At 41.3% G+C, this 26,683-nt stretch overlaps 1 protein-coding gene across 6 annotated transcripts in view; it reads right to left on the reverse strand.

Annotated features, from left to right (window-relative positions):
- Nucleotides 1-26,683, reverse strand: part of Mdn1 (midasin AAA ATPase 1) — a 160,380-nt gene that overhangs the window by 11,802 nt on the left and 121,895 nt on the right. For 2 of the 6 annotated variants that reach the window (XM_063233219.1, XM_063233224.1), the window contains 27 exons: nt 26,414-26,649; nt 25,820-25,915; nt 25,086-25,180; nt 24,679-24,800; nt 23,984-24,130; nt 23,097-23,206; nt 22,400-22,473; nt 21,525-21,726; nt 20,267-20,429; nt 18,256-18,402; nt 17,646-17,772; nt 16,086-16,191; nt 15,450-15,565; nt 13,829-14,314; nt 13,334-13,560; nt 12,614-12,769; nt 12,300-12,469; nt 11,428-11,589; nt 9,519-9,656; nt 7,011-7,152; nt 5,917-6,086; nt 5,260-5,412; nt 4,574-4,721; nt 2,828-3,156; nt 2,300-2,461; nt 1,362-1,463; nt 501-702 (listed from right to left, as the gene is read on the reverse strand). In XM_063233219.1, coding sequence (XP_063089289.1) covers nt 501-702; nt 1,362-1,463; nt 2,300-2,461; nt 2,828-3,156; nt 4,574-4,721; nt 5,260-5,412; nt 5,917-6,086; nt 7,011-7,152; nt 9,519-9,656; nt 11,428-11,589; nt 12,300-12,469; nt 12,614-12,769; nt 13,334-13,560; nt 13,829-14,314; nt 15,450-15,565; nt 16,086-16,191; nt 17,646-17,772; nt 18,256-18,402; nt 20,267-20,429; nt 21,525-21,726; nt 22,400-22,473; nt 23,097-23,206; nt 23,984-24,130; nt 24,679-24,800; nt 25,086-25,180; nt 25,820-25,915; nt 26,414-26,649 — 4,488 coding nt within the window. The remainder of the gene's footprint in view (nt 1-500; nt 703-1,361; nt 1,464-2,299; nt 2,462-2,827; nt 3,157-4,573; nt 4,722-5,259; nt 5,413-5,916; nt 6,087-7,010; nt 7,153-9,518; nt 9,657-11,427; nt 11,590-12,299; nt 12,470-12,613; nt 12,770-13,333; nt 13,561-13,828; nt 14,315-15,449; nt 15,566-16,085; nt 16,192-17,645; nt 17,773-18,255; nt 18,403-20,266; nt 20,430-21,524; nt 21,727-22,399; nt 22,474-23,096; nt 23,207-23,983; nt 24,131-24,678; nt 24,801-25,085; nt 25,181-25,819; nt 25,916-26,413; nt 26,650-26,683) is intronic. The other 4 variants (XM_063233223.1, XM_063233222.1, XM_063233220.1 and 1 more) reach the window with 4 other exon arrangements.

Genomic DNA, 26,683 nt, shown 5'->3' on the forward strand with positions numbered 1-26,683 from the left:
CCATCTTTACAGCGAGATACTGTTACCACTAGTTTATACATCAGGAATGAAACTACCAAGAAGCCTAGAATCCTTTCTGTGCTGCAAATTTTTCTCCTGCATCTTTTCACTGATGAGTAAAAATACATATCTGAAGTTCATATCTCCTACCACCGTAGAGACCTACCTGGAGGTGATCATAGAAAAACGTGCAGCAAGAAAACTTGAGTAAGCATTAGGCTTGGATGTGGCTAACTGTTCACAGGGTATTTAGAAGACTTACTTTGAACCCAGAAACCCTAAGCATTTATAATTGGCTATGGATAGTTTTATACCAAAAACAGATTTCAGTTTTCTGCTTTAAAGAATGCTCTTATTTATTTATTCTGTGTTTCTTTTTAAAGTGAACATAGCTAAGAGAGACATTTTCTGTCCCTCCTAATATGCCTGGCAAGTTCACAGTCATGCGACCTAGGATTTCCCAAGAACTTAATGACCAAGAACCCTTTCCTGCACCATACCATAGGTCTGTGTGTCATACGTATCGCTTCCTTGTTTAATATGCTCAAATACATCCGTGTCTTCCACCTGGACGTGAGGTTGAGATTGGCCCTGTTCAGGCTGAGTGTCATTATCCACAGTCCTCAGCCTCTTATGTACATGCTCATTGTGATCACCCATTGAGCGTTCATTGTCAGCCTGCCCAGGCTTCCTCTTAAAACTCTGAAGGAAGAAACAAGGAAATTCATCTGAATCTTGTTTGTAATGACAAGAAGACTCAAGGAAACACAGTAAAATTAGTCATACAACAGTGAAATTCAGTACAGCTATTAAAAAGAACAAGGCTTACATATATTTCTACAGTTATATTTTTGTATCTGAAATAAAGTGGAGAAATACACATGTACACATAACACATATTATATCCACAATACCTACAAGGAAAGTATCTCTAAAAATTGATAAAACTAGTAGCATTAACTTGCTCTTGGAATGGTTCCTTAGGTGGCTTGAGGGTAGGTCAGCATACCTTTCTAGGGGATTTGTTTTTATACAGTAATTTCATGAGCATGAATTATATCTCATCTTAAAAAAAAATAACAGTAACTGAAAAAAGTGAGTGGTTGGTGATGGACAACAAGAAAATGCAACACTGGGCTCTCAGGCTCTCAGCAGAGCTGGGTGGCAGTGCAGGGAAGAACGCCCAGTGACAAATTCCCAGAGGGAAAACCGATGGTCCTGGTTCATCCATCATGCTATCATCATCCTGTCTGCAGGGGAGCGAAGGTCGGGGGTATGGCACTTTTTTAATCTACTGCATTTTAGAGCATCCTTTTCAATATGCAGATTTCACTATAGTTTAGAGGAAGAGTGATAGAAACCTGTGTATTTTTCCTGGTGTGTTTTTGGGAGGCCAGTCGGGCAATGAAATTGGATTCGTGGCCTTCTGCCTGGTTTGCATCTGCAGCTCCACTTCCATGTTCCTAGGAAATCCAAACAATAAAAGGGTGAGGTGGAGAAGCCATTACAAATGCTGGTTACTGCGCTGCAGCAAGTATTTCTCTCACTGCTGTGCTCATCTCCGAGCCAGCTGATCAGACCTACCTACCCGGCTGCTCGGGAACCCCCCATGACTAATGGCCAGTTGGGAAGAAAAACAGGAGTATCAACACCCAGGTCTAGGTTATCTTCCTTGGTGCCTGTGTTCTACAAAGCCGAATGGTTCACTGTCTACAAAACGTTAACACTTTACGTGAAAGAGAAGACAGACCTCAGAAACCAGGCTGCTTCACCAACCAGCTGAGCACCCTTCAAGTTGTTATTTAACTTCACTGAGGCTTATTTTGTTCAAATGTAAAATGGAAAAACAGCAAAAACAATATTACCTATCATGGGGCTATTCTGGGGAGTTGGTAACGTAATGAAAATGCTTAGCACCTAATAGGTGCCTAATATGTGAGGCTAATCAGCAATCAGTCTGATATTCAGTGCTGTTTGAAAATGCACAGGTACATAAAGTCTAAACTAGCACCTCCTTCCTCAGAAGCTTTCTGTGAATATGAACCAGATTTTTTTTACTGAGAACATGTCTAGTAACTTTTCCTTACTAAGCGTATCCCTTAAATAAGCCTATAGCAAATGTTCTGAGGTTTGTTCTAAGAGGCAGACAAAAGTATGCATACAATAATTTTCTCCCAAAATGAGAACCTCTCAGACATCAACAACAGCATAAAAGATCACACATAAACCAACTATGGCTAAAGAAAATGTGACTTCCAACAGGAAAAGGCAGCAGGGCCAGGCAGTGAAGATGGGTCACCTCCTTCCCCTGCTCCTTCTCAGGCGCAGCCCCAGCCAGCTCCACAGCCTGTGCACTCTGCACGTTCTCCACATCGGTCTGCCCACAGGACGCGTGCTCCTTCCTCTCGGCGGCTTCTGGCACCTGCTCCTCTGTGTCTGACTTCTCACCGTCTTCTTTCTGCTTCAGCAAAGAAATCAGACAGCATTAAATAATGTGGGAGTGAACATGGGGGAGGAGTCTGCAAGGCAAGCAAGCTTTCCACTCTGCAGAAGGAGACTGCTCAGAGGCGGTCTTTAAATGGAAATTGAAAACTCTTGCGGAGCTACCTATGAGCAGTTCTACATAACTGAGAATAAAGCAGTCTTTCTTTTTTATTTTTTTTATTTTGTTTTTTTTTGAGACAGGTTCTCAGTCTAATTCAGGATGGCCTAAACTCGTGGCAATTCTCCTGCCTCACAACCCAAGTGCTGGGATTACAGGTGTGCAACACCACATCCAGCTCGTTCTCATTTTCAACTGAAGAAAAAGCCACACATCCCTTAATACCTGGGTCTGGAGACCTTCTTCAACAGGGATGCTCTTTTCTCCCCCGTCCGCGGTATCTTCCCTGTCCTTTTCCTCCAGAGATTGTTGCTGCTCCTCTAAGTTTCCTTCAGGCTGTTCAGCAGTAACTTTGTCCTGGTCATCAGCTGCTGTGTCCATCTCCTCCTCTCCTTCCTCCTTGTCTTCTCCGTGGGGCTTTTCCTCGGGCTCATGTGGACCTTCACCTTCGTTCTGCTCAGCCTCAGCCTCAGTCTCTGCCGTCATCTCCTCAGTTTCATGACCTGCTTCTTCTGTATCCACTGATTTTTCTTTGATCTCCAATGGATTTTCTTCTGGGTAGATACAATGAAAAAGAAACTCAGACTTTTTAAAACTTGTAATTTCTTAAACTGGGAACTAATTGTGCAAAGATTTTATAATCCTGTAAGCCAGGGACTGGCACACTACAGCCCAAAGGTCAAACCCGGCTTTCCGTGTTTCTGTCAGTGAAAGTTTACTAGAACCCAGCCACATCCGTCCTGTTACCTGTGTGCTGCACCCTCCCCTGCGCGCTGTCTACAGCTGCTCCCATTCGCTACTACAGAGCTGAGTACACGCAGCAGCCGAAAATACTTTCCTTGTACTTTATAGAAAAAATTTGTCCATCCCTATTCTAATCACTCTCGTATTACATACAATCATTTCAGTAAAAAAGTAATCTACTTAAAAAAAATCAAACTTGAAAACCCCAAAGGAATGGTCAGTTATGATTGTTATTTTTAGTCAGTGACACTTTTTTATCACACACAGAAAATATCTGACATTCAAATGGAAACAATCTTATTTGCACAAGTTTTATTAAGAGATTTGGTTTTCTACATTTTGATTTTCCAGAAATCACTTAATTTCATTAGGAAGTAACTTTAAATAATTGTTCCTTAGTATGTGTACACAGTATCCTAAGGGAAACAGGATTGCACTGTCAGTGGATCAATCTTAATTTTAAGTTTGCTTGGTTGTTGACTCCAGGATTTCCGTTAGATTCCAAAATTGCCTTTTTATGCAATTATAAAAGGTAACACTTATTCATTCTTTTTTACTTTGCTAGTTTTGTTCCAATATGGTATCTTTACATATGCATATGTATGTATGTATTTAGAAACAGTTTTCTCAAATATGTGGTAACTCATTCACATCAGCATAAGGCCGAGTCACATCTGTGTCTGCTTCACTAATCAGCACAAACTGGGACCCTTCATCGTGGGGGAATCCTGCACAGTACTTTCTACCACAGAGCACTCCCTAGAGGGTTCGCAGAGTTGAAAAGTTGATGACAAAGGTATTGATTACTATCTTGTGCATGGATTTTATTGGAATTGTTCAGTCTCATTTGCCATTACAATGACTGTATTTCAGAATACACAATAATTAATAGCTGAAATCATCGTCTCCCTGAAAAAACTGCAACCAGACTGACTGCAAGGCAAGCCCAGGCATACACCAGGACTGCATTAGTGTTGATGCTGACCCCCAAGACAGGCACAGAGTAACAGCTGTGGAGAGATGGAGGTGTGAGAGAGATGGAGAGATGCAGGGCGCACGCAGCAATGCTGGGATCTAGGACAGAAGTGTCAGATCTGCTGGCTTAGGAGCTGTAAGTCTACTCACAGGAGAAACCTAAATGAAAAGTGGTTTTCTCAAATTGGGACTGGGCCAACCAAACAATACATATAAACTGGCCCCAACACTCTGGGGTTCTAGAAGACTTACCTTCTCCTTCCTCATTGTCTGTGTCCTCACCAACATTCTGGTCTTCACTGTCAAGGTTCAAGTTATCTGGAAGGTTTAAGGCCTCAGTTTCTTGCAGCTGTTCCTGATTGCCATGGTAAGGGTCCACCTCATTCTCATCATATTCTCTCTTTGGGATCATAAAGAAAACAGGGAGATTTGCCAGTATTGTGTTAAAAAAACAAACAAAAAAAAATCACAGAGAAAGAGCTTTTAAAAAAATATAATATCCATGAAATTATGTATACCACACCAAAAAAATACCATATCTGTTTTCCGTAAAATTATATCAGCATACTTAAGTATTTTCATAATTTTTTTAGGCATTTCATGTTAGAATTTCAAATTTCACCTCCCTTTAGGTTTTCCAAGGATAACAGAGCCTGTATTACTTCAAACTCAAGAAGAAACTTATGAGATTAAAGGATCATAAGTTTTAGCTTCCAAACTACAGCACAAGTCCAAACAGCATACATACTACCTCATCAGTAACCAATACACATTTTATGTCCTTTTAAGAGTTTCTGTTGTACACTTGTTTAACAAGGCAATAAGAAAAAAATCAGTGATTGGGGGAAAAAATGTCCTGAAACACTCCAAGAAATATGTGAAGCAGAGGCCCTAGTCTTGAGACATAGGAGAGTAGATGAGCTTCAAATCCTTATTACCTCATCTATTTGTTCATTAATTTTGTCTTGGCCTTGCCCATCATCATCAGATTCTGCTGCTTCTTTTTCTTGTTTCTTATTTTGCTGACTTTTGTCTTTGTCGAAATTCCCAGCATCCCAGTTGTCATCTTTAGCAACAAGTTCAGAATCTTCCTACAAGTAGGAAAAATGAGTCCATCATAATTAATCCAAGAAACTGCTTCTGCATCAATTACCTCTGTTTGGTGTAGCCTCGTAGATATGGATAATTTGTGCCTAGTGGGTGTACCCCATAGACATGTGCACGACCTGCAGAACAGGTCAAGTCTGGCCCGACTGCAAGGGTAACAACTGTTTGAATGGTGGTGTGATTATCAGAGGCTTCGCTCTCTTTGACTGCATGTTATCCCCAGCCCTGGGATGCTCCTGAACGGGGAGCTGAGGAAATTCACTATCAATGAGAGAATCAGTTTAGAGAACCTATACTGAATCTTACCTTCCTTCCTCCATAAAACACGGGCTAAGTCATGTCAGGCTACTCTTTTACCTCTCTATACAATCAGCAAGATTAAAGAGAAAAAGAAAAGGAGGAAAGAAAGAGAAGAAGAAAAAGGGAAGGAACAGCAGCAGGTGGCAGGTCTCAGCCTGTGAATGTGGGGACAGAGAAACCCTTAATACCTCATCCATTCCCGGGCCTGTTTCTTCGGTTCTGTGGTCTTCTTCATCTTCCTCTTCATCATCATCACCCCAAAGTCTCTCATCTAGTTTGTCAGCTTCCTCACCGTTGAGATCTCCCATCTGTTTATCCAGTTCTTCACCCTCGCTGTCAGATTTGTCGTCATCGTCTTCTGAAAGGGAAGGCACTGAGCTGAGGTAGATCCCAGCGGAACCCAGCTCTCTGTGTATAGAAAGGGCCCGGCCGCTTCTGGCATTTACTCCCTTTCTGCTGTATTCTGCATGGTGGAGGGATAACGCCGGAGAATATGGATAAACAGTAAGAGTGCTATTGGGACATCAGGCTCCGGTGCTGCGGGACTGCCCACTGTGAGACTCTGCACCCTCACTGAGCCTTACATAGCTCTGGAGTGACAGGTGGGATTAGATGATTTGTGAGTTACACCCTCCCATCTGCAGAATACTGATATCTGTGATTTTATCAAACATCTAAAATCAGAACTAAAACAGACTACAGAACTGCATATGAACTATAAGTGGAAAAAATACATCAGAATTTATTAAATGACTTGAGTGGCAGGCCTACAGGATCTTCCTTGTTTCCTTCATTTTCATCCCAACAAATGTCTATTGTATTTGTAAGGAATGTTCATTTAAAAAAAACTACCCAGAACAACTTGCTTCAGGTTGACACTCTATTGGAGATACAAACTTGGCCTTTGGGATTCTCTCCAATTGTGCAGTGCTGAGCTGCCACAATTAATGTGAAGCGGCCAGGACATCAAGCAGGGTCTTAGTTTACTCAAGAAGGATTTGCAGAACTTCCGCCTCAGTGGGACAGAGAGACAGCAGAGAAAGCTGCTGAGGTCATCACATGCAGTTATACAAGGTTTGTTTGGGGTTTTTTTGGTGCCAGGGATCAAACTCACAACCTCGAGTTTGCCAAGCAGGCACTTAGGCTGCTGAGCTTTCCAAACCCCCAGCCCCAGGAAGCAGTTTTTCAAAAGACTGCAACAGGCCTGCTAAGAACCTGTAACTCCCTAGATAAAATATTTGTGCTTTCAAAAATAAGACTAAGGTGACAAATAATCTCAAACCTTGTTCTTCAAGCTCCCCATCATGCATTTTCCCTTCAAAGTCCTCTGACATCTCAATGGCATTATCCTCCCCCTTAATATCAGATTTTGAATCAGGCTCTTCGTTGTTCTTTTCTCGACCCTTCTGAAATGAATCTTCCACCTGTAGCAAAAAGCATCATAGAAAACATAAATGGAAGTTGTAACTTTACTGACTTATTTTAGTTCTGTGACGTAAGTGCCAAGGTTAACAATGTGAAAAGAATCAACAGTCACATACAGTAATTTACAAAAAACTTACTTTAATGTTTCAAGTTAACTTTCACTTTACTGCTTTTCTCATCAGAGAATCTGGGACTGTGTTCAGGCTTTCTTCACAGGAATTTAACAACAACAACAAAAACACTTAAAAATTCCAACAAAACAACTGAACGGGGAATGGTGGCTCCTGCCTGTAACCCCAGCACTTGGGTTACAGAAGAATCATTGAGTTCAAGGCCAGCCTGGACTGTATGAGAGAGTTCAGGGCCAGCCTGGACTCCACATAGCAGGACCCTGTCTCCAAAGAAGGCAAGGTAAGACAAGATGAGCAAAATATTGTTTTAAAACAAAATTCTATTGTTACCCAAATCTTTCACTTTGTCACCTTGATCACTGAAAGACAAGACGATACTCCACAGTGAATCTAATTCTGTTTATGTTTCTTTAATGGTACCATAATTTAAATAATTGTTAAATATTTGAATCATTTCACAATTTTCAACATCCATACATATACACTCATACACTTCTTTATTTATCTTTGAACCTTACTAGCATTTCTGTAAGGGAGTATGGGGTTATACTGGGGGAAATAATATACTGCCAAATTTTCTGGTAGCTTTTTATTCCACTTAAGGTTTGTTTTGGATTATTTTTTTCTACTTAGTTTTCATGTTTTTAAAAACTTAATTTCTTATCATTAGAAACCAGTATCATTAGGAAAGCAGTATAGTTAAGTCAGAAATATAGAAAATTAAAAAAACAAACAAACAAAAGCAGGCAGAATTCTACCACACGAATACCAACATTGCTCTTTTGGTTTTTAATTTCTTAGTAGTTGTCCCTGTCAAGGAAGAAAAGAATTGGCACTGGATACTGGTTTTTCCTGTTGTTCTTCTTCTTCCAAAAAATAGTTATAATTGGAACTGGTTATTTTTATGTGTTTGCTTCAGCAGCACACGTACTAAAATTAGAACTGGTTATTTTTAACAGCTGTAACTACAGCTTTGAATATAAATTTATGATCTGATTTAGACTTAGAATATAAGTGATAAAAAATTAAATTTTATTTCCTCAGGTAATAGCTGATTAATCTAAAATGCACTGTTTAGGGTTTAATTTCAAATGGTTCCCAGCAGGGTGCAGTTGCACATAGCTGTAATCCCAGCACTTGGGAGGCTGAGGCAGAAGGATCATCATAAGTACAAGGCCAGCCTGGGTTACACAGTGAGTCCAAGGCAAGCCTGAACTACACAGTGAGACCTTGTCTTGAAAATTTAATAGCTTGGAAGCCTCACGTGTTTGGAAGGTGACTGGATGATGGGGTGGTACAGCTGCCTTGCTGTTGGGAGGCAGGGTATGGTCTGAGGAGATGGGATGGCCCGGAAGGGTTTCTCTCTCTCACCAGCTCCTCCCTCACTGTCTGGACTGCCAGAATGCCATGACCTGAGCAGTTTTTTTCCACTTTGGCCCTTCTACCATGCCACTAACCGTGCAAAGACCAAAGCTTCCAAATTGTGAGCTAAAATACAGCTCTGCTCCTTTAAGGCTATCATACGTTATGTCCCAGTGACTAGGAAGGGAACTAAAATGTCACAGTTGGGATGAGCATTCTAAAAGGCAAGGCAATAATCATTACAGTCATAGCATTTGAACATTTTAAAAGCATCCTTGATTCTGATCAAAGGAGACTATGTATTTTAACATCCTAACAAGTTTTAAAGACATATGACAATATCTTTTAATAGTAAATGTCACTGTTTAACTATCATTATAATAGCCAACCTTTTTATCCTTGAAAGTATATTATCAAAAAATGTACACAAATATCTCCCTACTTAAAAACAAACTGTAAGCCAGGCATGGTGGTACACTCCTATAATTCTACCAATCAGGAGGCTGAGGCAGGAGGGTTACTGTGAGTTCGAGGCCAATGTAGGCTATACATTGAGTTCAAAGCCAGCCTGCACTAGAAAGCAACACCCTGTCTCCAAAAACAAAAAGAAAAAAACAAAACAAACAAACAAAAAAACCTGTCAGTCATTCCCTCCAAAATTATAGCTATAGTCAATGACTGGGTTGCAAAGGTCCCCCCTTGGCTTTTAGGCTTTGTATTTATATCCATTGCCTGAACTTCGATATCTCCAGGGCACACAGGTTAGAGTGAAAACCATTACCTTTGTACAAACTATTCGTAAGTGTGTTGAAAAGGGACAGGGAGGCAGCATTTGCGGTCTAGCACTCCTACCGCGTGTGTGTAAAACTTACCTGCTCTTCACTTTCTATCTTCTCACTCACATCCTTCGTGCCCTCGCCTTCTCCAAGTCCACCTCCCTCATAGTCGTGGAATTCCGTGGCTCCCTCTCCTGATGAATCTTCCACAAATTCTTTGGGCAAGCAATATCCCTTGGGAAAAATATGGAGGGAGGGGTTAGGTACAAATTCAATTTTTAAAAAGTGCTTACAGTCCTGTCACAGAAAAAATAAAAATCAAACAAAGGCTTCGTCCTTTATATTTTTTTGGTTAACTTAAACCTATGGAAGTACAGTAGACATTCTTTTCTTCTTAGCTGTTAGTTGACTCTAGAGGACTCCGCCCAGGTCATAGGAACATTTGAATGGTCTACACTAAAGGAAGAAGCTGAGAGCGAGCCACCGAGCCGACACAGAAGGGGATGGAGAGAGAACACAGACCACGGACGAGTTCAAAGGGTTAACAAATCTGTTTCATGTCCAAAAAACAGTCTGAAAACAATAAAACAAAACAAAATAAACCACTAGCCTGTGAGACAAAAGTAAACAGGAAAAGTAGTATACAAAAGTAAAGACTTTCAATCCAAAGAGGAAGAAAAAACATCAATATATTTCTCAGTCTAAGGTGAAAATGTACTAAAAAAGTAAGCTGCCAGTTCTGTGTAACTTATTTTTCCCCTGAGCTATATTAAAAGAACCACATTTGGTGTAGGCAGGAAGAGAGCCAAAAGGTCTTCGCAGGCACATCACTGCAGTGACCGCACGGGGACGGCCTCGGGCTGCCACGCATCATCACATCAGAGCTACCTCCCTACTCAGAGGCCACCCAGCACCCAGGCCTGAGGAGCCAGTTATTTCCCTGTCCAATGAGAGCAGCCGGGCAAATGGACAAATACAGCTGATCTAGATCTGAAGGCATCCTTGTCTTAGTTCTGATAGGGAACAAACAATCACTTATAATTCAACAGATACACGCGTATTTATTGAGCTTGCTTCCCACTTTTTAACTCTTGGCAGTATTTCAGACTAGACAAAAATTTCTGAGTGTTGACAAGACTGCCAGACTCCATCTTTAGCGCCATTCCACAAATGAATCTCATTTGTATTGTACTTATTTGGAAAAAAATTATCTCAGAATACTAAAGAAGAAACAAAATAATCAGGTGTGGTAGTGCATGTGGTAGCACATCCCAACCTTGGGGCTGAGGCAGGAGGATCACCTGGAGTTTGGGGCCAGCCTGGGCTACATAATACATGAGTCCACGGCCAGTCTGTACTATGTAATGAGACCCTGTCTCAAAAAACCCATAAATCAATCAATTCATCAATCAATCAAAACATATTAATTTGAAGGCAGTTCTCACAATGCTAACAAACTCAGGCAAATTCCATTTTACATATGAAGAGAATGAATGCAGGGAAGGTTATATAATGAATTCAAGACCCTAACCTGCCATTCCATGCTTGTCTTTTAGAATTCACTGTCGCCTGTCCCTTGAATTTAAGAGCAGGGTCTATAATCTCTAAATTCTTAGTGCTTTTCACAGTAATGAATACACAGCTGATTGAACTAGTGACTTCCTTACTGAAGGCAAACCCTCCTCCCGATACCCTGAGTATTGTTTAGCCCTAAGGATTTATCCCAGAATTCAAAATCAAGAAGCTCAAACTGGGCAGAAGGGAGGGAGAGAAGGATGTGTTGGAAGAAAGCAGTGACCTGTACTCAGCATCTGTGGTCTAGGAATTCAGTATATGTGGTCTGCAAGTTCAGAGACTATTAAAAACGACATGACAAACAGGTACCAAATTAAGCCCTAAAAACTTAGAGCAAGAGCAAATCACCTGCTATTTGTGACAGTACAAACTGGAAGTCCATTGAACACAACACTGAAGGGTCTCTGCTACTCATGCCAACAGTCCTTACCTTCTGGGCAAGCTCCGTGAAGACCTGGGCAAGCACAGAAAGCAGCTTTGCTGTACTCCGGTGGGTCGCCAATGACATGGTCAAGAAGAAGAGGACGAGGTCTGAGACACTGCAAAGCATGGGCACCAGGCGCACCAGCAGGCAGCAGGACTGGCTGACGAGCTAGGGACAGGACAAACCAAAGACCGACTGACACTTCTATTCTCTGGAGCGTAACACTGTTCTAGAACTAGCGGCAATGGCTATACAACTTTATAAATGTGCTAAATGCCATGACTGTAAGTCTCATGTTTTTATGGGCCCTCTCCCATAACTTTGTGAGATTTCTTCCTTATACACACAAATGTACACTTTAAAAAGTTCAGTTACTTTAGTTTTACTTAGTTTACAGTGCTTTTAATAAAATATTTATAATGAAATTGTGTTAGGAAATTGAAGTCAGGATTAAGGCAGCTGACATACAATGAATGTTCTATAAAATAAGTTACTTCTCTGGACTAAATGAAGATACTGTAATTTACTGTACTGGGAATGGAGTTTTCAGAGGGTGCCAAGTACGTCTTGACAGCAGTAGCGTCCCCCATCAACATCAAATACCTCTGAGTACTTATCTGGGATACGAAAGAACCCTAAAATAACCACCAACCTGCATGGTTTATATTGCACAGAAGCAAGCTCACAATTGTAACTCTTAGGAAACCCTAAGCTTTTCTCAAAGCTTCTCAATGATGTTTTTACATTTATAAATAGACCAAATTCTTAGTGATTCTGAGGTCTGCTTTGGGACTCTTCACATGGAGTGAGCTGAGGGCAACTCTGCTTCTGCTCAGGGATTTTGAAAAGCAACAAGCTTGTAAACAGCAGCCGATTACCATGTGCTTTGATGCTGTGCCATCTTCTCCGTACGATTTTAGTCTCTCCAGTAGCTCAGAGATGGCAGAAATTATTTTCTGCACATGCAAAGTGCTCACATCAGCCCAGAAATCATCCTCTAAGAGTTTCGTGAGATGTCCTGGTTGTAGTCTCTCAAAGTCTGCTCCTACTGTCATTCACCAAAAAACAAACAAAAAAAGATGAGCAACAGAGAATGACCCTTTGCCATCTCTTCTCATGCACAGTCATCTATTTCTACCATTAAGAAATCAGTCAAAATGCAAAACTAATTTTTGTATGATTTTAAACGTACCCTCCTCATTTTGTGGTGTGCCCTGGGAAGTGCTTGTCTCTGCTTTTTTACTGTTTCTTTCTGCTAAGTTCTGGATGGCACAAAGCATTGCACGGATAGCAGTTTCCATTTGCTCTGAAAAATCTTCCACAAACTTTTCATCTAACATTTGGGTTCCTGTTAAGAAATGTGGCATAACACAAATATAAAACAGCAATCACTTGCTTTGGTGCCTCTAGAAATCATTAACAACATTCATTTGTTACTTTAACAAATGAATATACTGGTCACCAGGTAAACAAGCACGTAAGTTTACTAGGTCACAGTATCAAGCTAGACTGGATGGAAAACTGTTTTAAGACATACGCTTTGCCTAGATAAACCTACAAGTTTAACATTCACAATTTATAAAAAGAATCCCCCCACCCAGAGAATGAAAATAGTGTGTCTCTCTCAGTTCAGAGATCAGCTCTGAGCTTTTTAGCCTAAGGGAAAATTGGCACACACAAGTGAGCCTGTGCTGCCTTTCTACACATGTGCTACTAAGTGTGCAACATAATGACCATCCAAAGATAAGGCATTCAAACAAATGAGGAAAAGAAGGTTGAGCTACGAATTCTAACCACACTTTCCAGGCTCAGGACTCCAAATAGGTACAGCAAGACCAAAACATAATCCAGACTTAAATCTATACGACACCACTTCATGATGGACTTCTACTTGTTTATGAATAGTCCTTACTTCCTGGGCTGCTGGAAGTGAGCAGATGTGTTTTCCAAGAAGTAAAGTCATCCACGGCTTTATCGATTTCCCTTTTTACATATTCCAGGCTTTCAACTAATGCCATTGGTGCATCTGTTTGCTCAACCTCCATTCCTGGAATAATGAATAAGGACCGCAGGTCTTGCAGATGAGCTGACACCTGGGACAGACAAGTGAGCCCAGAAGAGCAAACTTCAAAATCTTTCCTGCAACAAAAATGCCACACTGTTGAAAAGTAGGGACTGTATACAAAAACAAAAACACAGACACAGACACCCACACACACACACCCACACACACCCTCCCTCCCTTCACTAAACTATATACAGAGCAAAACTCCTGAAGCTTTATAGCAAGATATTTAACAAAAGTACCATGCAAGTCCCACTGAGGAATGGGGTACAATTTTATCTGAACTAAATACTGAATGAGTACTAAAGCACACAAAGGAAGAGTAAATACATAGAAACTCACCAAGAATGATAGAGAGTTTCACAAGACTGTTGTCTAATTTTGTCAACATCAGCTTTCATCGTTTTAATGATTTTCAGCAGCTCTGTTATCCTCGCTGTCGACTCTTGCCAAAGTTGGTCCTGTTTGCGCATCCGGCAACTAGAGGGCAGTTGAATTCCAGGTACGGGGGATGGATAGTCCACATCAGAGGTGACTACACCAGGCACTGCTCCAGAGAGCTGTTCCTTGGGGAGTTCCCGTCTTTCCAGGTGGGGGCTGGAAGGCGGCCCCTGCACTGGAGCTTGGCCGTGGCCTGCATACAGCCCTGCACGGGGGCAGCACTGGAAGAGCCAGGAGAGCTGCTCAAGCAGGATCTGGCTCTGCATAGCCACATGCTGTAGCCGCTCTGTCCACTGCTGCATACCATCCTGAGGTGGGAAGGCCACAGGGTAGACTAGAGGCGCTGTCAGCCTGCCGTGGATCTCCTTCAGACAACTGAGAAGGTTCCTATGCAGATAAACCCATTGAAAAACACAATGGTATCTTCAACAATGGCACCATGGTGTTTTCTACACACACAAAAATTTTTGTAGCCTCTGAAGAAGCATGGGCTTTTCCATGTAATTAGGAAGGAAGGGCTGGGGTTATTGCTTAGTAAGCAGCACTTACCTAGCATATATGAAGTCCCAAATTTGATCCCCAACACACTCCCACAAACACTTATACACTTCCCTAAATAGGTGAGATGCTGTTCAAATGCTTCCCAAAATACTTAAACACATCCTTCAAGAGAGGTGTCAAAACTTGTGTCTCATCATCTGACCCTTACAGTCCACATAATGGTCCACTAGAGTGATTTCAATTATCTATCATCTAGTGAATATTTGTTCTTTGCTAAATAAAACCTAATGAACACAGAAGAAATTAGATGATGCCAAAGTGAACACAGTCTTGAAGTACTACCTCTTAGCCCAGGAGCCATTAAATGAAATGACAACAGCTTTCCTGTTTTCACTGAGGAACTTGGTGTACAGCTCAGGAATTTGCCAGCCGGTGATCCCAAAAGACTAAGACAAACACACTCAAATCTGATCTGTGCCTAGAATCTAGGACACCTGGTAGAATGAACACTACCTCTCTATAAAGCCACAGCTATTTTCAGCCTCATTCTAGATCCGCACATAGTTCACCCATGACAATCTGTCTGACTCAGGCCTGTCATCACTTCTCAAGCCTCATTCTCTCTGGGAGGTTTATGGCCATAGCAAGGAGGAAAGGGGATTCAGAAACATAACACAAAAACCAAGGAGCAAGCTGGCCACAGTGGCATGTCAATAAGCCCAGCACTTTGGGAGGCTAAGGCAGAAAGATCACAAGTTTGAGCCCAGCCTGGGCAATCTAGTGAGACCCTGTCTCTAAATGAAAAAAGGCTGGGGGTGTAGTTTGGTGCAAAGACCCCAGGTTCAATCCTAGTACCACCAAAAAAATACCCAAGCAGTAGAGCCAACAGAAAGTCCTTATGCCTTTAGGGCCTTAACTACATTTCACAGCTGACCGCAGTTTCCATTCGTCCCACCATGTGCAGCACTATCCACACAGTACCTACTAATATGTGCCACCAACTGAATTCATTAGCTGATACCTGAGGATGATCCACTGCTCAGTCAGTGCTGTTAGAGAGCGTCGCTGTCGAATGAGAATCTTCATTAAATGTGCTGAGAATCCTTTACATCTCTCAATGTTCCCCATGCCCATCTCCTAGCAGAGGGAGGAAAAGCATGTGAGACATGCTGCTGGCTGACATCACCCATTAAGGTTCAACTAGAAAGCTGTTTCACGGAACACTCCATGGGTTTGAGTCCCTTGCTTTATAGTAAACCATGAGTCTGTCTAAATGCAATACATTCATCTTTTTTGGGCAGTGTTACCACAGATTGCTGACATTCCATCAGGAGGAAGTAGGTTTAACATAAATAAATAGTAACGGTCTTAATTCACAATGGAAAAAAGATTAAGATGGCATTCTTACTATGAAGTCTTCCTTGCATAATTTTTCTTAGTTGGTTGTAAGTGTATATAATAAAACTTATTATGAGATGCTTTATGATTTACCACAAAATTACACTGTTTCATTGTATTTGGAGTTTAATGATGTCTTACAAAAAGCTCAGTCACTTGATGGGCTGCTATCATTTGATGAGGTTTGAGAATGCCACCGTGGGGTATACTAAATAGGAGCTTTCACTGGGCTCCAGAAATTTCTATTTTATCGCTCTACCTTGGCAGGCGCTGCTAGGGCTGCATTAAGTCTGGTGTGCCGTGCAAGAGAGCGGTAAAAATACTTCTGGCATCCATCCCATGAAGATGCAATTTCTGCAAGCAGCCTGAAAGGAAATCAACACTGATTTATTTTATTAAAAGCACAATCACCTATCCCAGATTGTAAAGACTCAGAGATTGGTGTATCTGGTCACAACCAAAAGTCAGCAGTCTAAACAGATTCATTTCTATGAGGATTAATTCAATCCAGCACATATTCCTTTTTCAAAGGTGGTACTGTATACTGAGCATTACAAGTATCATGGGGAAATAAATTATGATAATGTGGTCTCCTCAGTTAAGTCCCTATAGCTATTCTGGCAGTGGTGACTACGATTCATGAAGTCTCATGCCTATCAGGGTGAGACAATATAAATCACGAAGGAGAGAATGATACATGATAGTGAGAGCTGATCTCAGTATTAGAGAAGTCACAGGGGTGGTTGAGAACTAAAGTAAACTGGAGACTGTGTGCCATCAAAAGGAGAGCCATGACTCAGCTATGGCAAACTGTTTACCAACACAGGCCCACTTGGCAAATTACCATGAAAAACCGAAAGTCCAGGATGTCTTTTCATAATGCTGTATGACTCAAATTGAAAGCCCTCTGAGGGACACTGAACAAACAAAACATGCAAAGTATCATTTACAACAGCCTGTGTATAGTTAACTACTGTCATAAACCCTTACGGACTTTCAAATTCAAGTATGTTATCAGAAACTAGATATATGAAGGCAGCAAAAAATGTGGCCAAAGCCAAGTATGGTGGAACACACCTATATTCCCAGCACTCCGGAGGCTGAGACAGGCAAATTGCTGTGAGTTCAAGGCCAGCCTGAACTACATCAGTGAGATCCTGTCTCAAAACAAAACAATCAAACAAAGCTATCCTTGCAGCCTTCCAGCTATACAATCAAATCAAGTGAAAAACCTCAAGAGTACCAAAGGACCAGAAAAAGAGAATACAGGCTGAGGATGTTGTTCAATGATAAAGCACATGCTTAGCATACCCTGGGTTCAGCTCAGCACTACAAGAACAAAACAAAAAAATCAAGAACAGGAAAAGTGAATATGAGAAAGAAAGAAAGAGAGAGAGAGACAGAGAGAGAGAGAGAGAGAGAGAAATAAAGAAAGAAAGGGAAGGAAGGAAGGAAGGAAGGAAGGAAGGAAGAAGAAGGGAAAGAAAGAAAGAAAGAAAGAAAGAAAGAAAGAAAGAAAGAAAAGAAAGAGCTAATCCTTTGTGAATGTTTACCAAGTTCTAATTCCCGAATCAGGCATTTTTATAAATATTGTCTATTGTTTCTTTTTTAGGGGGTGGGGGGCCCAGGAATTGGAGTCACAACCTCGTGTTTGCCAGGCAGGTGCCGTGCCCGTGAGCTATGCTCTGGCCCAGTAGTGTCTTTCTTACTCTTTACAGCTCTGCAGGAGATGCAATGTCATCTCTTTTTTTGGCAAGTGAGGACATGGAGGCTTGAATGACCTGCTTCATTCATAACTGGGGAAGAACAACAAACCAACCTAGAATCGGCCTCTTGAGTGCTGCTGACTATGGACAGTGCTCTCCGCAGATCTAACGGGTGAAGATGGAGCAACTCTTGTGGATTTTTTGAACGGACCCAGGTGAGACCTTTGCGGTATGACAAACCTAGGAAACAGCATTCACTTAGGCAATAAAACTCAGAAAAGATGAATTCCCTTTACCCTTCCATTCAAAGCAAAGTTCTGTGAATAGCAACATCCAGAAGCTTGCTAGATGCAGGCTCTTGCCTGCCCCTTAGGGACAAAATAAGCACCTACACTTGAACAAGATTCTCCAGATGACTCATGCTCAGCATAGTCTGAGAACAACCAGTCTTTCTTCTACATTGGAAGGGTGGGAGCTATATAGTACACGATGATAAATAAAAAATATGGAATCTGAGAAATCAATTACAAAATTATAGAAATTTGATTCCCAAATCATAGCATTATTCTGCCTATGAGAATTCTTGGAATGACACTTTAAAAATCTTGCCTGGCCCTATGTTTTCCACTGTTTCTTGAATGGGTCCCCAAAATCACCCATTGTTTTTCTCCACTCAAAAGCTGGTGATTATATTTTACAATGCTTCAGGCAAAAAAACCTTACCAGTTTTTGCAAGATGTTTAAAGAGGTCTGATAAAGCTCGCTGCTTCTGCATGAGAATGTGCTTGGCTTCTGAGCGCTGCTTCTCTTTCTCTGCAGATGGCTCCACCTTTAGGTGCTGCAGCTCACTTACAGAGGAAATCACTTCACCTGAGAAGACATGAAAATCCCACAGGGTCATGAATGTGTCCATGTTACTCAATTCTTAGGCCCTTTTGTAGCAACGAGGAACACGTATGATTTATGTTTGAATCTGGGTATTTAACGTAGTCCCCAGCATCTGGCAAATGCTCAGATGGCTTGAATCAAACTGGACAAGCTGTATGTAAATAGAAACGTAAGGATAGATAGGATTTCACGTCTCTTCATAATAACCAAAAAAGTGGTATTTTCTTTTAAAATGTAGGACTTTTATACGCAATCAAGCAAAAAAAAACACTAGATACTAACAATGTACAGTATTACATTAGGAACTTTAATCACCTGAGGGGAATTTTTGATAAATACCATACATATTAAGTTCCTACCTTGTAGCTAATACTTAGTAAACTTCTTTTAATCTGCAAAACCTCCACAGCACTTATCATTCCACTTTACAGACTAAGAAAAGGATCAGAAGTCTACTCATTTCTAAAGACTCTTAGCCTAGTAGCCTATCCCACTTTAAAACTAAAGTCCTTCTCTAGTATCGTGTTGCCTTTCTGAATATACATGGGCACTGCCAACTTCCCACAGACAGTGGTAGAGCTATACTGCACCAACTCCGGTAAAAACCACTATGTTGCAGTCCTGGCTCCCATACTTCAGAATGTGACGATATCCCAAGACAGGATTTTACGAAGGTAATTAAGAATAAAGTGAGGGTAGCCCTCACTCAATGACTAGTGTCTTTGAGAGACTAGAACCCAGAATAGAACACACAGAGGAAAGAGTAACCTGGAAAGACACAAGAAGAAAGTGGCCATCTTAAGCCAACAGAGGAGGCCTCAGAAGAAACCAGCTCTACTAGCCTGGTAAACTTGGAACTTAAAACTGTGACATAATAAATTTCTGTTAAGCTACGGGCCTGTTTTTCTTTGGCAAGGCAGCCCTAGCAGACAAATACAAGCAATCACTATGTAAGGACAAGTGCACCACACTTCTTTTGTGACATTATAGAACAAATCCTATACGTTGCAAACAGCACATCCCCTTCCAGAAGATGCGCATGGATATGTACTCCACACATCACCAACCTTGGGCACAGAGATAAGTCACCATAAGCAATGGATCATGGACTATTATCCTACTTAAAATTGTAAAAATCAAGAACTCCCTGACATTAGACAATGGCCTCATTAAAAGGAGGCCAGCCTCACTATGACAGCACAGTCACAGGAGGTATGGTGGACAGGGAGGAAAGAGATGATAAAAAGCTGTCTAATCTATTAACATCTGGATCCATCTGTTATACCACAAAACAGATCCTGGCTCTCATCTTTTCCACTGCCCCAAAGGACAGCCAGGGAAATGAAACTGTCACCCCTCTTTGAAGGGAAGAAAGCAAGAGGATGATGACTGTGTGAATTTTCCTTCTATTAAAGGAGGACAAATGAGTAGAGAATAGTCCAAAGACTGAGAAATTGACCTCGATGCCCTTTACCATGTTGCTAGCCAACAAGAACTGTTAAGGCAAGACTATTAAGAGGAAACTTCCAGGTTGGGAGTGATGGTATGCTACAGATAGGGTCACGTGAACTAATTCAAGACCAGCATAGGCAATACAGCAAAATTATGTTAAAACAAAAACCAAAAACCAAAAAGACAGGTAGCCTCTCAGTAGTTTCCATCAAGGAATATGATGAAAATGAAGACTGTTGGTGTATTGTTAGTGGGCTCCTGGGTTTGGGATCTTCTGTTTCTTGGCCTGTGTCCTTATTCAAGTAACTGTTTAACACTATGCAAGATGTAAAATAGAATGAGTACCACCTGAGAGTTCCCCTGGCCAGTGGGGAAAAACAGAACTGCCACCCACCAGTGAACTGATCAAGGCTCTCCACTAGGTGAGGCAAAGGGCTCTCCTTCATGAATGAAAGGCATATCTTCCTCATTCGTTTCACGAGCCTTGGCAAGCGACACAGGAGCTCCCCTTCCATGGAGAAAGGAGCAGTGCTTGGACACTGCTCTGGAATTGTGGCCTGTGAGACAGAGTAAAGGTTAGTTGAAGAATGACAGTAATAATTTTAAACTGCATGAGTGCTAATTTAAGTGCTATATACACAAGACACTAGTTCAGCATAAAATTACCATCTAAGAAATCATCCAACAAATGTAGTAGCACCCAAGTTAAAGTGGTATACTATAAATATTTTAAAAATTGCATTACTGCTTCAGATGAGATAACTATAACAGAAGCCCCCCTCCCAAACTAAGCCTTTTTATGCTTATCACAGGAAGACTTTGGTTCTGACCTATAAACACAGCAGAATAAATAAAACTGCTGTCTTGGGGAGCTCAAGCTACACTGCTTCTCAGACATACAGCAAAGCAAAATCCACTATCTCCCTTCCAATATTCCATTAACAATTTGAATATTAGCAATTCAGTTATGAGATGAAGGGAAGTGCTTTCATTATGTTGGGGTATATTTTCATTATTTTTCTTCCTGAAGAATCCCTGAAAATTCCTGTTATTGTCATTAGCAAATCAACATTTTAAAGTAGAATGACAGAAGCTGTACGCCGGTGAATGCAGCAGAAGAAATGTTTCAGTCACATGATATCTGTATAGTCATATTATGGCTACATATATGCTCAGTTTCTATGATACTTCTTAAACTAGCAAAATATTAAAATAGCTCAGTGACCTTTACTGCTAACTCAGTGAACTCCACGGTACAAAGTGAAGAAGCCAAAAATAATCACACTCCTGAAGAATACATCCTGATCCAAGGCCAGGAAGTATGAACAGCCATTCCATAACAGACTTCTGCACTCAAGAGCTCTGTTAAATTTTCAAGAATTCTGCAAGCCAATTCATAACTGTGGTGCATAAAATTAGGCACAATGGGAAGTATTTACACTGCAGAAGCCGACACGGAAGGAAGTATTTACACTGCAGAAGCCTGAGAAGCAGCACGCACTGCACCATTCACTCCTTGGCAGCAGCTTCCACATGTGGCAGCCCACAGGCGGCGTCAATGGCACATTCCTACACTGCTGCTTCACAGGTTCCCTTATCAAACACAAGATCCCAACACGACTGAAAACACGCGCACTACCCCACGCTCGCACCTGCCCTGCTGGGGGCCAGGTTAACAAAGTCTCTCTCAGTGCCCTGTTGAGGCACTGAATGGGAGAGGTCTCCTTGCTCGTGGCTTCATCTGTGGGCCTGGGCAAAAAGTCAGGCTGTTCTTCCTCGCTACTCTCCACTAAGGATGACCGGCAAGGTTCACTCAGGACAGCTTCAAACTTCTTCATGAATTTAAAAAGAGTCCTGACCACAGACAGAAACAAAGAAGGGAAACATGAGTTGAAAACTTGAAACATTTTTCAAAAATTATAATGCATACACATATAACTTAATAACCTGTATTTTTTACATACAGTGATTTTCAATATTCATAATCATTTTTTTACGGGAAAAATATGGCAAGTATATCATCTCCTTTTCTAGAATACTGGAGCAAGGAATGGTGCGGTTGCTTTGCCCGAGATAAACAGTTATTTTGGAAATGGGAAGGAGACTAGAAGGGGAGGGCAAAGAACAGGAAAAGAACTAAGATGTGTTATGTACACACATTAACTCCCACAAGGAATGTAACCACGGTGCACTGCAAACAAGGGCTACAATTCAGGAAAGTTACATCAAAATATCTAGTGAACTTGTGATTTGGTTTGTTGCTTTGCTTTCTGGAAACAAGGTTTTGCTATCTAGTTCAGGCTGGCTTTGAATTCACTATGTAGCCCAGGCTGGCCTCAGACTCACGGTGATCCTCCTGCCTCAGTGTCCTAAATTCAAAGATTACAGGTATGCACCACCATGCCAGGCCTCTCGTGAATTTCTATACAAGTTTTGAGGCATTTGTATAACATCAGCCACAATAACCTTGCAATTCGCCACACAAATTATGAGTTTTTGGCACACCCAGATTTACGAGATAAATTACCTATGTGTCTTTTCCACAGATTGTTTGATGGACCAGAAGCTGACATCATTCCACTTCGATATCTTAACAAACTCCTGAAAGACAAACAAGCTCAAGAAATGGCTTATAAAGCTGGTGTCATTCTGCTTCTTGGCAGATCAGGTTTGTCAAAGTTCAGAGCCCACACCATACACACACAGATCTAATTGTCAAGGAACATCTAGGGTAAGTCTAAAAAGGGAACCATGTATTTGTCACAATGCAATAAAAAATGCACTGCTATACTCAACAGGTCATTTAATATGTACTTTATCTTAAAAACACTGAGTCAAACCAAGGGTTCCACATCCCAGGGTTGTTCCATAGCACTGAGTGTCAAAGAGAGCAGGCCTTCCTTTCCTCACAGCAGCACCCAAACAGCTTGGCGCATCTCTGAGAAAGAAGCGCCTGCATAACATCAGGGGAGCAGAGATTCCCGTGGCAGTCCTTCAGGGAACCTCTGGCGGTGGCCGTTCCACTGAGCCCTCACATCCTCAGGTAGGCAGTGGTGCCAATACCACACAATGTCAGTTTTGTGAAGCTACCTAGCAGCAGCGATGCTTGGCTCAACTGCCCTACTCCTTGCCTCTTCGTTAAATACATAAAAGAACAGAACTGAAGAAAAAGAACATTCTGATTTTGTTCTCCCAAGAGTGATCACGACAGCTGTTTATCTTACTTTAAGTTCTTTTTCTAGGGGGGAACGAAGTTCCACAATTTTGGCCTGGACCCGGTCAAAGAATTGCTTGTAATAATGGTACAAATTCCACAGAACGCTGCAAAGTGAATCTGGAAGAAATGAAAAGGAAACAAAAACACCACACTTGCTGCATTTGCGACCAGTCCCACCTGTGGGCTTCATATTTCGGTGATCCTTTCTTATTAATCTTTATACCATGAGGTTACAGCATAGTTTACAAACCAATTAAGGAGCCTATCTGAGTTGTGTAGTTCCCATAAGTGCAGGCTGTCAATGCTATCCTGTTTCAGCTTAGAGTATTTTTTTGTTGTACTTTGGTTTCAGATGATATACACAGTTTCTGATAAAATCACTATTTCAAAATCTTTCTCTGAATCTTACCAAAATCAAAAACATTGCAACTATTGCAAGATGGATCGTAAGAGGTTCACTTCAACTGCTCAATCCCATGTGTAGTAGACTCACTTTGTGGTGACAGTTTTATCCTAAGTCTGCTGAGGTCAAGGATAGCAACTGATAGTAGCAGTTTTCTGTGCATGTCCTTTATCCACAGAGTGCGCACTAGATCAAAGGACACAATCATGGCCTAGACCAACCAGTAGTTTAGTAGGAAATAGACAATGTCTACACAGAAAGATGTGCTGCCATGACATGCCATTTCCTAAGAACTTTGTCAATTTACTTCTGCCAGAGTTCACTACTCAGACGTTCATTTATACTCAGCCTATACTTTGAAAGCTCTTTTCTATATCTAATGTGAATCCTTTTAAAGATGATTAGAAGTATCTTTTAAAAAATCTAATGTGCAACAATACATGTATCTTATGTGGAAAATTCAAAGCATGGCCCACTGTTAAATTTCTCACCTTTTCCTTCAACTTGTGGCATTAGCAAAACATGACAATGGAAAACCAGTAACATCTGCAGTCGCACATGGAACTCTCCCAGAGAAGATCCTTCAATAAATGCTTGTAACGTGCTAACCAGCAACATCAGGGTCATCTGTTTGTCATCTTTAGAGATTCAGAAAGGAAAACACGTAAGAGTCTTCAGCCATCATTCCCTATCTCTAAGTAGACTGAATAGTCTACTGTGAGATACACCAAGGACTGGCCATTTAGGTAGAGACCACAATTAAGGTGAAGCTTTGAGCCAAGGATCATGGTCTAAGTGACAGCTGCATACAAAGTATGGACTAAATGCACTCACGGCAAGTTATGAAACTAATTACAAGGTACTTGCTAGTATGAAACACTTAACTCAAGCATGTTAACTACCGCCTACCAAAAAGGCAACCTTTATTTTGACTTAATCTTGTGGGCATAGACAATAATACAACTTTATTATCCAACTGGTCCTCAGGACTTGAGCAAATCACTTCAATCTGACTGTTCTTATTCTCTCATAAGCCAAAATACACAGCTTTCTGGGCTGAACTTTGAGAAATATGAAGTCAAATGATACTTCCTCCCAGGTGAAAGCAGAATGAGAAGACACACAGGAGCAGGTAAAACAACACTTTGCAGTACTCAAAGAGCAGACAGGTCCTGCCAGGCACTACCTTCATGATCCTCTGTTTGTTCCTGCATGTGCTTTTCAAGCATCTGATAGATGGAGAACCAGTGCTTGGTAGATTTCTCGGTGTGGCGTTTCATGGTATTGTCCAAACTCATGGACCAGCAGCTGAAACATGAAATAAGGGGCCATGGAGACACTTAGATAAACCCACTTTAAACAGCTGAAATCACAGAAGCCGAAGTTAAATGCTCACGAGTCTCATACACACAGCTGGAGAGATCACTCAGTTTGCTGCATCAAAACCAAAGGCACATATGGTCATTTTGATGTCCTGCTTTAAAATTCATGATGAGTAGTTAAACAACACATTCGCTAGCTGCTATACTAATCTCTAAAGAAATTCAAAATATCAACAGAGTAAGTGGAGGGAGGGGACCGAAAGTCACTTACTTCAGCTCCAGTTTGCGCCAATGAATGATTATCTGACTGACCAAATTGAGATGTTTCCGCAAAGACAAAGCCCGACTTGCATTCTCCTCCCAATCCTAAAGAAACAAAGACAGAACTTACTTTGACTATATTAAACTCTTTAATTATTTCCTCCTCTAATAACATCTTGGACTTTCCTTAAGAAAACTACTGGGCCCTGAAGCACTTTTACAAGTAACTGTGAGGAGTTTACAATTTATCCAGCTTCTGGTCACATGGAACAACTCTAGCACAGCCAACATTATAGGAAGGTTTGGGGGAAAAAAAAAATCACTAGGTTTGTAAATTACAGTTTGAATTCCTGCTATTAAAAGATCTGACCTTGAACAAAGTCAGTGGTTATTTTCTCTCAAATGGGAGGCACCAGCCACCTTAGGGGCTGTATGGGAACAGAGAAAGATAACATACATAAGTGTTCAGATGGACTGATGGCCTGCTGGACAAGCTAGCACAGTAAATCTCTCAGTTCTGCTGGGTCCCTCACTCAACTCTCCAATTTCAGTGAGGTAGTTCATACCTACCATGATGTAGTATACACATGGAGTGATCTCACTTACGCCTTGCCAGAAAAACCAAAGATGTTACCCTTCTTTAACACAAACTAACTTTCTGTCCTGCCAACAACAAAGGAGCTACAAAACAAATCTTCTGTCAAATTATTATAATCTTAAACAAGGAAATAAGAATCACCTTACCTGTGCCTTTGCTAGAAGGATCTCTAAGCCATTCAGGAACTTTGAGATGGGACTGGAAAGTGGGAAACTACGAATTCTGTCCATTACAACCAGTAGCTATAGGAAAAAAAATATTTGGGCATCTTAGCAGAAATATCGATGCTGCAAAGTCACAGAATACCAAAGAGAATCCTGACAGCAAGTTTTACTTTTTGTTTTGAAAACTGCCAGGGTTATGGATCCAAAATAAACGTCATTAGCTGCATTACTCTGTAAGTAAGACTGATTCTAACAAGATAATTATTCATTCTCTGTACTGAGAGTTACTAAAGATCTGGCTGAAGACCAGAGCAATGTCTGAGTTGAAACTGCCAATCTTAAATAAGCAAGATCTATTTCTAGTGCATAAGAAAATGCTAATATGCAGACAAAACACTATGTGGCAAGCAACTCTAAATAAAATTTTGAGCTACATCTCCGGTCCTGAACTGTAGTCCTTCAAAGCTCTGTTATATACACAAATGTGGAAGTGAATGCTCTTGGAGCTACCATGAGTCACATCCTCACTGATTAGGTCCCAGCGGGCATTTCATTCTTCATAAGTGGCTGCCTTACCTGTTCAAGAGCAGGGTGTTCTGGCCAATCCTGCAGCAACTGACTGACAGCCTCTGAGAAACCCTGAAGCACAGACTGACACTGTTGTGCTTCTGGCACATTGGGGTGCTGGTAGAAATCATAGGGCCCAGCAGGATTCACCATCAGGTCTGACGCTGCTTCCCCAGAGAGAGTATTGTGAGAGAGGGTGCAGGCCAAAAGTTGGCTGCCCAAGAGTTGGTCATTCACCTCAACTCCTGTGAAGTTAACAAGGTCAAGGTAAAGTCACAG

The sequence above is a fragment of the Cavia porcellus genome, unplaced genomic scaffold (assembly GCF_034190915.1).
Source record: "Cavia porcellus strain 051 isolate PalLab524CR breed Dunkin Hartley unplaced genomic scaffold, mCavPor4.1 scaffold_22, whole genome shotgun sequence".
Lineage (NCBI taxonomy): Eukaryota > Metazoa > Chordata > Mammalia > Rodentia > Caviidae > Cavia > Cavia porcellus.